Source organism: Aythya ferina (genome assembly GCF_964211825.1).
Source record: "Aythya ferina genome assembly, chromosome: 15".
NCBI classification, from domain to species: domain Eukaryota; kingdom Metazoa; phylum Chordata; class Aves; order Anseriformes; family Anatidae; genus Aythya; species Aythya ferina.
The window spans coordinates 8,121,185-8,133,463 of record NC_140314.1 but is presented as its reverse complement, the minus strand read 5'-3'; the positions used below and the strand labels follow the sequence as shown (position 1 = coordinate 8,133,463).

Here is a 12,279-nt window from a genome sequence, read left to right as displayed (position 1 = left end):
CTGGAATGATGAAACCATTTGCTTTATTTTATTTTTATCTGGAGTATATTAAATCCTGTACGTGATAATCCGAAATTACTCATTTAAATACAATTTCTTTTCATTTGAAAACTCTGTTCCCTGCTGCTTCAGAACATGTTTCAAGCTGTTCAAGAAAAACAGAATTCCTCTGCATTTTCTTACCTCAAATTCAAATCCAATATGGTCAATTGGTATGGTGTATTTTCTAGCATAGTTTTGTAAAACACCTGTCAAAAAAGACTGCGTGAAGTAGAATCCTGACAGCCAAAAGACTGTGGGTGCCCCATTGGTGACCCAGTCCTGAATATGGAGAGAAAAAAAAACAAATAGAATTAAATATACATTTTGTGGCTTCACTGTATAAATTCACCAGAAAGGGTTGTCTTTTTCTGAGATAGAGTTAAACAGCACAATAAGATCTAAGCCTTGATTGGATGCTCTGGATACTACCATTCAGTATATGTTCATATATTATAAATTTCTATATTTTATACATATATATATACACACACACACATATATATTATAAATTACATATATATGTGTGTGTACATATACATATAGACATGTATATATAAATATACATATAAATGCACACTATACATATATATATATATATATAAAACGTTGTCCCTAAATATATATGCAAATTACCAAAGTCAGTTATTTTAGATGGTAACAAAAATAATTACTCATTCAACAACTGGAACTCAGCGCTACTGAAAGAAATTTCAAAAAGTAGCATAACCATATTATGGTTATAAATAATGTGAGTCTAGATGCTAGTCAGCAATAAGCAAACAAACAAACAAGGAATACTTTTATCAATATACCCTCTCTTACAGTCTTGTAAACACTGATTTCCTAACATGAAAAAAGGTTGGATTTTCTCACATAGTATCTTTTTCTATCACTATAAGGGCAATCTATCACTACAGCCAACAAATAAGAACCTTGTAGTGAGAATCATTCCTATACAAAGATGCCAGACAAGGAGATCTTGGACTAGTATCTGTGTTGGAAATCACAAAGGCAGAAAGGCAAGGACAGAATGTCCCCACACTAGCCTAAGCCATTAGGAGCCAAGTTAAAGAAACTCATATAGTACTCTAATTCAGGAACCATGAAACTCTGCTGCTCATACAAAACTTCCAGACACTTCTTTTTAGGTTTCTCGTCATATGATTTGCATGGGATTCCACTACATCTCAGTACCTCAGCAATTCAAGGTACATCTGAAACTCTAAGCAATTTAACGAGTACACTAAGAATGCGAGGGAAATAATGGAAGGCTGAGTAAAGAATCAATTAGCGTGTTCAAAAGGTGTGTGGAAGTTGTGTCACTGTTTACTTAACTTCAAAGAAATTCAGTCACACACATAAAATCTAATAGTGCCTCTTATACACCATAGGTTTGTTTCTAAAGCATTCTTACTCCTAGCTCAGTGTTCTTTGAGCAGAGAAATCATTATGACATCAATGCAAAATAAAACACATCTTCTAGAAGTAGAAAAATTGAAACTACTAAATGCTGCACAGGAGTAGCACCAAAGAATATATTCCTGGACTCACCCTTCAGAGCAGTGGCCCAGCAAATTCCAATGCTATTAATGTAGTGTGTATTTGGTCATGAATGTATGCAAATAGTTCACAATCTGGAGCTACTGGGGGAACTGCTGAGTGAGGACAGTACAGATACAAATTTTATCCATTCAGCTTTCAACTACCCAGTCTTTAGACCTGTCAGTCTCAGTTTAGCATACCTGGAAGAAGTTCAAACGACAGAGCAAATCAGACACATAGCTGCCCAGCGGCTTCAATGATGGATAGGATTTGACAGTCCACATTGATGGCACTTTTCCCATTAGCATGCTGTTGAAAACATCTTCAAGTTCAGATGACATCAACACTTGCCCTTTGATGGCTTTGCCTAAATTAACAAGGCTGCTCCGAACAACTTCAGTAAGCCTTCAGATAAAAAAGAAATTGCCACCTCATTATTTACATATACTTTTATCTGGCTATAGACCTCCAACTCCAACCTGAAGGAAGGGCTGATCAAAGCTTGGGAATATCCTGTCAGAAAATCTTTATCCCACATGTAGTAATCAAAACTCTTATTTAACTTGGAAAAAGCAAACAAACACACACACATACAGAAAAGAAAGATAGGGAAAATTCCTGTTCTAGACAAGAGAAATCAAATTACAAGAGTTTTAAGATCCTGACAGTAGCTAATGTAGTGTGTTGTGAATATAAGGTAATTGATATAACTTAAAAAGAATAATGTAGGCTGCCCCATCTCAACAAAACAAATTCAATTCTGATTTAAGTTCACACTCCAAGAAAGTAGGTTCTGTTTCTATATTCAGGTACTCAGCTGCGGCTTTCAGGTTTTTCTAATAAGGTTCATCTAAAGCATAATCTACCATCTTAAGAAGCATGTATTGTGAAAGGCTTTTAACTGTTCAAAGCTTGTCAGCAGCTAGCACTGACAAACAAGAATTTTTCAGTCTTAGGAATGCTACACAGAACATTGAACCATACCTGTTAAATCGGATCAGTTCTTGCCTAAGAACTGTATTCATAGACTCTTCATAAAGTACTGGGTATATCTTCATAACCTCTTCAACATCAAAGTCACTTGGTAATTTGGTTAGGATGTCCTGTGCCAAATCTTCAACAGTTTTCTGAAATCACAAACTTACTGTGAATTAGGACTTTTCATTTTTCCTATTTCTATTCAAGAAATTCCTCAAAACATTATGGACTTTATGTTTTTGCTGTATAGCCATATAAGTATTTTAGTCCATTTTCCTAATGCTTACATGATCATACTCTCTTTGTTCATCATCTTGTTTGTCTCTGCATGTGCCTGCTTGCTCCTTCTCTCTTCTCAATAATTTTACATTTGTTAACAATTGGAGTTTAATTTGCAAAAAGGTTTTAGGCAAATTCTGAGGTAACAGGCAGCAGGACAGATGAGCATAATCCTACTATTGCCACAATGAAGGAAAAGACAAAGTATGCAGCATGGGAATAATGAAAATGTGAACATCCCAGCCATGAGAGAAGCTTAATTTTCAGCGCATTAAACATCAGAGAATACAATCACTATACACCCTCCCAAGAAATGAGGCTCCATCAATTCAATTTTTCTAGAATCCATGTGTATAAAATACAGGATATCAGGGGGGTGTGAAAAGTCATCTCAAAGGGGCATGGATTGGGCCCAAGTAACCTGAGCCACTAGGACAAGATGCCAGATTGGCCTGTCTTTGTGCCACACAAGTCATACACAGAGATTTAAGTCTGGGACTGTATAAACTGAAGCAGCCAAGTGAAAGCAAAAAATCATACCTCAAAAACTGAGCATTCAATGAAGAATAAAATAGAGTGGAAGTGCCGTTATAGCACAAACTTCACCAGGACGAAGACTTTCACCTCTAGCTATGGCTATATTGCTTGCCTGACAGTTGACTAGCTTGATATTATTTCCTAGCACTCTGGAGTATGTCCCCTAATGATGACAGGAAAACTCATGCAACCAATAATGGTTGATGTCAGGCTAGTACATGAACCTCTAACATTCAAATCTGTAGACCGAAATTGAATGTCATACTGTAGAAGTGCCTAGAGAGGTATTTGATTTGAGGTTCTCTAGGAGCTGTGCTTGTTAACTGTGCTCTAGCTTCAATTCGTGACTGAAGTGAAGCACTTTAAGTGCTGTTATAAAACACGGTATATGACAGAAATTTTCTTATTCAAATTACATGTTCTATTTAACTAGGTGGGGTTGTGTGGTATTTTAATACCTAGATATACCTATTTGAATATAAAGTCTTTACTGTATCTTCCATCTTTAAAGGTTCTTCTAGTTCAAATCCATCTACTTCTCTATGCATCTACACCCTCTTCTCTACACATCTACACAACCCTCGTGTGATGAGAGGTGTTGGATTACTCTGAGAACCAAGGCATAAGAGGAAAGGGCACTTTTCCAGGCTGCAGGTTGATCTTTCTTTCCCAGTTACCTGAGGGGACTTGCCACCTCCCCCTGCTTCTCTAGGTAAGGTCAGGAGCACTCCAGTGAAAAGCTGATTAGTCTCTTGGTTATCCTTGGTGATGTCTGCATTTTCATGAAGCCCAAACACTTCAGGGTGTGTTGTAATTGGCAAGCTTCTTAGGTATTCAATGTAAGACTGTAAAGGAAACAATTAAATAACAGAAATTATGCAATAATATATTCATAAATGATCAGTAATTCCAACTTTGTTAGAACATTCCCATTTAGAACCACACATGTAAATTCCCAGTTAAACCATCCAGGAATTGACATCCAGGCTGCACAGATAAATATAAATAAATAAATAAATAAATAAATATATATATATATATATATATATATAAAAGTTTTGAACTGCTCAAAGACTCACTGCGAAATTGTTCTTTCTACACTCATATAAGTAGCAAGTGAAAGCATGGAAAATAAATGTACATAAAAGAACACGCAAGGAATGTTTAACGCTTACAACTGCAGACTAAATAAGTGTGCTCAAATCACACCTATTTGTGATATCCATGTAGCTGGTAGAAGGGAAAAAGGGGCCAAAATTGAGTATATACCTGCCATTCTAACTTCTCACCCCAATCATTGCTATTAAGGCAGAAGTGGTTGCAGGAGAGTACCGAACTACCCTGTAAATTCCTTAAGCCTGACTCGTGCTGGTTTTCCAGAACTGTACTGAAAACCTGCATAGAGGTTGCTCTCTGCATCAACATGCATCAGAATATGGGAAGATACTGTACATTGTTACATCTCTGTTGGTGTGATATTAAGTACCAGAATCATATTTCATACTTAAATTGTACAGTGTGGCATGGCCTTGTGATCTCATTTTTTGTTGTTGTTGTTTTTTTCTATTTGTTGTGTTTAGAATATAAAAGTGCAGTGTAGATAAACTTCTTCACAACAATTCAGGGAGAGTTTATATCTGTTATCTCCTCACCTCATATGGACCATGTGGTGGTATGTAGTAGTCATCTCCAGGTGCAAGCATATACTTGTCCTGCTCTATATCCTTGCTATAGAATACAGAAAGAAGGGACAGGAGAAGCCGCCTGTCTTTATCATCTGTTACTCTTCCTCCATAGTTACATTCCCCTGTGAAAGGACAGAGAAAACCAGGATGAAAAGATTAAAGTTAATGAACAAATAAAAATAGTTTTACATTAATGTATTGCTCCAGTAAGCTGAAATACTGAAGCTACAGATCTTCAAAAAAATTTTAGGCACTGCACTTCCAATGTTTCAATGGAAATTAGGCACTGTAACAACTTTGGGACTGTGAGCCCAATCTGTGCGTCTTGATGGTGGAAGATAAGGAACACTGAGATGGTCTGAGAAACTGCAACTCACATCACAACGAATAACGGCATGTTTCAAATTACAGCTGTTTTGCTTGCAATTCTCATTGGTAAGAATTTTTAGAACTGTCAGAGTCTGAACAGTGAGAGATAGCTGATCCTTGTTTTGTTCCTTTCACACAAACTCAAAGCTGATTATGTATGCATACTATAGAAAACAAGGGATCACAAATATACAGAAGGGGTTGGAGACAAGAAATGGGGAAGTAGTGAGTGAAGGTTTTCACTGATATAAAGTACAGGAAATAGCTAAAAGCTCACAGTTATTACCCTAATCCTGCAAATACCTATATTGTTTCTTCATAAAGCTAATTATAATAATAGCAAAAATCAGGAATCATATTTATAGAGTTGACAAGGGAGATGTCAAAAAGCAGCTGTCTTTCTGGAGAATGAGAACTGCCACAGCAACTAAGTTGTTTACACAGGTCAACAGCTACTGCTTTAAACTGATGAGGATAATCACATCCTATGACAAATCACCAATGCTTACTGTGTCAGGATCACAGAATCACAGAATTGTCTAGGTTGGAAGAGACCTCAAGATCATCGAGTCCAACCTCTGACCTAACACTAACAAGTCCTCCAATAAACCATATCACTAAGTTCAACATCTAAATGTCTTTTAAAGACCTCCAGGGATGGTGACTCCACCACTTCCCTGGGCAGCCCGTTCCAATACCTAACAACCCTTTCAGTAAAGAAGTTCTTCCTAATATGTGACCTAAAACTCCCCTGGTGCAACTTTAGCACGTTCCCCCTCATCCTGTCACCAGGCATGTGGGAGAATAGACCAACCCCACCTCGCTACAGCCTTCTTTAATGTACTTATAGAGAGTGATAAGGTCGCCCCTGAGCCTCCTCTTCTCCAGGCTGAACAAACCCAGCTCCCTCAGCCACATCTCGTAAGACTTGATCTGACATATTGATCAGCTAAGTCTACTGATATATTTTTAACATATATGCAACAAAGACAAGGAGGTTTGCTGGACCATTAGTAAGTCTTCTAGCTATATATAAGCCAAGACAGCAATCAAATCTGAGGGTTTGGGATACAACTTGTCATTATGTGGAAGACCAAGGAAGTAAACTTGAATGGAATCTACTACATTTGTGAAGCACTCAGTTTATCGCTGGACCAGCTGGAAGTGCCTAGCAAACTCAATATGTGTTAGAGGGTGCAACACCTATACCTGTTAGATACGTCAGAGCTTCAAAAGGGATCTCTTCATATTCATTCAGAAACATCTGGATCTGTCGCATACTGATTCTAAGGTCAGATTCATTGAACTCATATGGAATATTCCAACCTGTTCAATTCAGGAAAGATATACAGGGTAAGTGGTGCGCTGTGCTGATAACCATGTTCAGGAAATGATGGTATTGGTATTACACTACTACTACAGAGCTGAAGATCACAGCTGCCAGATAACACCAAGATGTAGTCCTGGCATTTACCAGGCTGTTTATTGTACAACTGAGAAATATGACCCCACTACAGGATTGTATCCTAAGTCTTTATAACCATCATTCTATGCAATTAAAACATCAGCACAGATATTTGGCATCCCTCACTCCTGAAACATTGTGTTTTACCTGAAGCAGAGCACAGACCTACTCGGTACTTTCAGCTAATCTTTTGCTATCTGGAGATAAGCTTACTGATATATAACTTATCTTTTTGGTTGTATTATTAACAACACACAGCAGCCATAAAACTTTGATTTTACACCAAGTAAACATATGCACTAGCTTTGCTAAAAAAAAGTACACACAAATAAAAGCACTACTGAAGATGATATGTCTTTAAAGATGAAAATTTAAAATGGAACTGGATTTGATAAATTACTGTAGTTAGTGATCATCACAGTATTAAATTAATAATAATTTAGTAAGCTATAATTTAATGCAAATACTGTATGATATATTTACTTGGAAAACTGATACTTTCTAATCCTCCCCCAGGGTATCGCTTTTAGTAGCTCCAAGAGTAGCTTTGCCTGAACAAGAATTCTTATAAAATAACAGCTTTTGAACTTCATTATGTTCTTTACAATACAGATTGCACTCCTGCAGTGCTGCTAACAACAATATTGCTTTTTACAGAGGGTCTCCAATAATACATTTCAAAACTACTAATCTTTTTGAAACAATATGCAAAATAACCTAAACCTTACCCAATGGGCCAAAGTTTCTCCTTTCCTGCACAATAGCATGAAAAAAACAAAGACCAAACAACATTTTTTGCCATATTTCTGGCTTCTGGCAACTGCTAAAGAATGCAGGGTCAGAGATGGGGTCATTAAGGTATGATCGAAGCAGATTCGCTCTAACCCCTTTTGGCGGTTCATTTGTCATTTTGATGCCATTCTGGAGGATGCTAACAGGAAACTTTTCTGATGGATAACTGGTTAACCACAATCTGCAAAGAATTTTAAAAAGCACATTATCAAAAAATCATTGATATTGACAAGTCCTCAGTATTGATTTGCAGAAGACTAGGTTTGTTGTGCTGCTTTTATTTGTTTGTTTGTTTTTTACTTCTTTAACTACGATGATAAAATCTAAATTTGTTCAAAAATGCAAGCATAAAGCAGATTATATTAAACAGGTATAAAAGATGACATTCTGATTAGGTATCTTTATTTTATTATTATACATTAATATGAATCTTATAAGTAGTTATTCATAAAAATTAAATTTAATTTGTTTTTACTAGTGTGTTCAACAAACCAGAAATACATAAAAAGAGCAAAAATATTAAAACTCCTACCTGAATTTGTCATTGGTATTCTCTGGCACTATAACTTCCTCACAGATTTTTTCCAAATCAGGCATCCAGCTGGTTGCAAGATGGCAGTTTTGTAACACTACCCAGGTTCCATCAGTAATAGCCTGAGAAATCATTTTTGCTGCTATTGGGCCCTGGCCCTGTCCAAGTGAAATAGTCTGAATGCTTGTACCTCCCATGCCAACATCATCAGCAAATTTTAGCAAACCTATGATGGCAAGTTTCACAAGTGCAAAGAAAGACAAAATCTGTTAGAAAGTAGATCCATATTACATTCATTATTTTCAAAATGGAAAAAGTAATTGAACGTGTAAAAGCCAATAGATATTTTACTTAAATAAAGAAAACAAACAACAACAACTCAACAACCTACAAGTAGTATCGAACGCTGTATCAATCTGTGTTTTTGAGGCACATTTAGATGTACAAAGTAATAATAAAACAAAATAATAATAAAAAATAGCCCTGTTAAATACCTGCCATTTTCTTCAGCCCTTAGTGCTCGGTTCCAGCCTGTGCTACTCCTGTCTACTCTCTCTGTTTCTTTTATAGGATTGAGCTGTGAACCAAATCTTTAGATCTTCAATACTTACAGGGGGGCTTATAGAAAAGATGGAGAGCAACTATTTGCTTGGGCAGACAATGACAGGAAAAGGAAGAATGGTTTTAAACTAAATGAGGCAAGATTTAGGTGGAAATTCTTTACTCAGAAGGCAGTGAGGCACTGGAACAGGCTGCCCAGAGAATCTGTGGATGTCCCACCCCTGGAGGTGTTCAAGGCCAGGTTGGACGAGGCCCTGGGCAACCTGATCTAGTGGGTGACAGCGGGGTAGAACTGCATGGGCTTCAAGGTCCCTTCCAACTCAAGCTGTTCTATAATTCTATTATCTGGCTTGAAAGTAATCCTACTGCTTTGCTATCAAAGCCAGTACCTCCTGAAAATATTTCCTTACGGTACAGATCCATGTTACAATTGTTTTGGCAGAAAACCAGGTTTAAAAATAATCTGGGTGGTTATTTTTTAAAGGACATTTAACAGATGTGCTTTTCATTGTGGCCATATGCACCATTTAATTAGTAACAGGGGAGGAAACTTTCTGGAGAAGGGGTTGTTACAAAGACTGAGTTGCTGCTCACAGATCCATATATTTCATCATCACTTCATTCATTCCACCCTCTAACAATTTTTCTGTCATTTGCAGATGCAAATGCTTGCTTCACTGCTGTGTTGTGCTTTAAAGACACTTTAAAGATCAGGTGAAGGGGCTTACACTATTATCAGTTTACTAACATTCAATGTCATTTAATGAGATAAAAAAGGATTTTAAGTATCAATCTCACCTGCCATAGGATCAGCACCTGGTGATAACACAAAAATCAAAGGGGCACAACAACTGGAATCGTTGTAACTTCTTCCAAGATCAAAAGTAGGTGGTTCAATAAATGTTCTTCCCATATTTTCTACAATGAACTCCTGCACTGCTGGAACAATTTTGTCAGGTCTCAAACATCTGAGAATAACCATGCGATCTAGCCCCATCAACATACTCCATGAATCTGGGAATTTTTCTTCATGGGGTCTTACAGAGTCATATATTAGTTTCCACTTCGAAAAATTTTCCCTTACATGTTCCATTAGTCCCTTAAGGTTTGTCAGAGAAGACGCACGTACGAGCTCAGCCCACGATTTGTCAGATAGCCAATCTGGAGCTGGATTGGGATGAGGATTATCAAGAGCAACACCTCCTGTGAGTAGGAAACGCCAAACTTCATCATCTATTTGGTCTTTCCCTTTCATAATGCCTACTGTCAGAAGGAGGGAGAATAACAGTTTATCCTTCTCAAACAGTGAACGACAGACATTATTATAGATGCTTACTGTGAAATGCTCAATTATATTTTTAATTCTCTCTTCTAGATCTTCACTCTTTTGGCTTTTAGCAATAGATTGAACATACAAGTTAATGAACCAAATCAACGAATACTGGTACATAGGTTCAATGTTTGCCAGATCAGAGATGCAAAAGAAGACAACAGCTGAATGAACAGCAACTGGCTTATACCCTACTCGAGTAGAATCTATTTGCATTTCAGTTGCAGAAGCAATTTTTTGCTTTTCAGAAATTTCTTCAGATAAGTCTTTGGATGAAGACAAAATATTAATTGCTGTTTCATCTTCTAAAATATTTCCTTCTGACTTGGAAAGGACCTCCAGGATTTTATCCTCTATTTCCTTTAATTGTTTCTTGTTGGCTGCACTTTCTACAATCAGTTCATTTTTCTTTTCTTCTAGTTCAGGCTTTTCCTTTGCAGCTACAATTCCAAGAAGCTGGTCCTGAAGACCCAAAGGTGTAATCATGAAGTTGAGTAGACAAACTTTCACAGCCACTTCAGGAAGATAATGAGGATTTCTTAAGCGGGTTGTTATGTAAAACCTGAAATCTTTTGAATATTCAATTATATTTTCCCCTAATTTCATGTATTCTACTCCTTGTTGTTTGAATGTTAGCTTTAATAAAATGGGTTCTATGAAGGCATCTAATTCTTCACCAATGTTTTCCAGCAAGACTGGTGTTCCAAGCTGAATAGCATTTTCTAATGTCCTAACATAATGTGTGTCAGATAATTTGATAACTGACAGCTTGTTAGTTTTCTCCATATTTTTTACCCACTTGTTAGCTTGCCTTTGAGGATCTATCATTAAAGCCCATCTTCTTGAGTTAGAAACAATTATGCCATTATCAATGGAAAAAGAATCAATTGGCAATCCAGCAATCTGCCATGCACGGATTTTGACTGGGTCCCCCAATGTATTACTTAAGGTAAAATCACTGGAGCACGGTATGTTCTTTTCATTGCACAGAACCTGCCATTGTTTTTGACATTGTAGACGGTAATCTACAGTAAAGGCTCCCAAATAAGCCACAGTTCCTGATGATAGCAACACATCTCCTGTAAGGTCTATGTACCGGATTCTTAATAGTCGTGCAGCTTCTGTCCACCTATCTTTCTCTCCACCAAGACCACTAATTAGTTGTTCAGCTCTCACAAGCTTTTTTGAGCAGAGTTCAATATTATTTTCTAATTCTCTCTTCCGGCCATTCATGTTTTCGAAGTCATCATTCAAAGCTTGGAGGCGATCAACTACCTCCTTAAGTTCTGCTTGCTTTGTTTTTAGCTTCTGCATTTGAACATCCAGTAACTCTTCTGCAGTTCTCAAACGTTCACGTTTTGGAGCAACCACTTTTGCAACACGGTCATATACCTCCATGGCTCGCACCCACTTGCATAGTCCTTCACAAGCTGATGATACATTTTTTATGACAGCTGGCTGAAAATCTGGATGATTGATAAACCTCTCTCTAATTCTCTTCATTATAGCAGGAGGAATATTATCCTTGTCATATGCCTTCAAGCTCTCAAGGAATTTCAGATCTCCAAGAATTTTTCTAGAGGACCCCCAGTAGTCTTCTATCATTTTACCTATATTACACATAATATTAAAATCAGGCTCAAGTCATGCATGTTCAAAGTGAAAAAAATACATGAAACATAACATGAAGAATTAACATCATGATTTTGCAACAGAATTTTACTATGCTACTAGCATTAACTAGTTTGGGAAAATCCTCCCCTAAAGAAATTCAGACAGGAACTTCAGCATCACTATGTCATATTTATTAATTACATAATAATTCTACATCAACAAAGGAAACAAATTATTATACAATCTCTCTTATCACATATGCAAAGGTGTTATTTCCTAATCTAAGCGAGACAGTTTATGAGGAAAGACAGACTTATAGAATTCTTATTTTCTGTTATTAAGGGTTGAATTGTGGGGCCATAAGGTAAACAGAAGTGAAAGAAAAGAGTCTCTTTCTTTTCCTACCTCATAAATCCTATACAATCTCACAATAATAACATAACCCACAACAAAAGGGTTTGTTAGAGTAACTGTCTATGGTAGAGGGACAGCTAGAATTCTGTCTCCCAGTATATTTGATAGGATTTAGTAGCAGGACTTAGAGTGGAAAATA

General features: G+C 36.8%; 1 protein-coding gene across 9 annotated transcripts in view; it reads right to left on the bottom strand.

The window, feature by feature from the left end:
- DNAH3 (dynein axonemal heavy chain 3) overlaps positions 1-12,279 on the bottom strand; it is a 66,437-nt gene that overhangs the window by 3,793 nt on the left and 50,365 nt on the right. For 8 of the 9 annotated variants that reach the window (XM_084536632.1, XM_084536638.1, XM_084536635.1 and 5 more), the window contains 9 exons: positions 9,581-11,722; positions 8,222-8,447; positions 7,626-7,870; positions 6,642-6,758; positions 5,031-5,185; positions 4,056-4,223; positions 2,569-2,711; positions 1,785-1,989; positions 184-321 (listed from right to left, as the gene is read on the bottom strand). In XM_084536632.1, coding sequence (XP_084392758.1) covers positions 184-321; positions 1,785-1,989; positions 2,569-2,711; positions 4,056-4,223; positions 5,031-5,185; positions 6,642-6,758; positions 7,626-7,870; positions 8,222-8,447; positions 9,581-11,722 — 3,539 coding nt within the window. Of the gene's footprint in view, positions 1-183; positions 322-1,784; positions 1,990-2,568; positions 2,712-4,055; positions 4,224-5,030; positions 5,186-6,641; positions 6,759-7,625; positions 7,871-8,221; positions 8,448-9,580; positions 11,723-12,279 lie in introns of those variants that run through there. The other variant, XR_014698171.1, reaches the window with a different exon arrangement.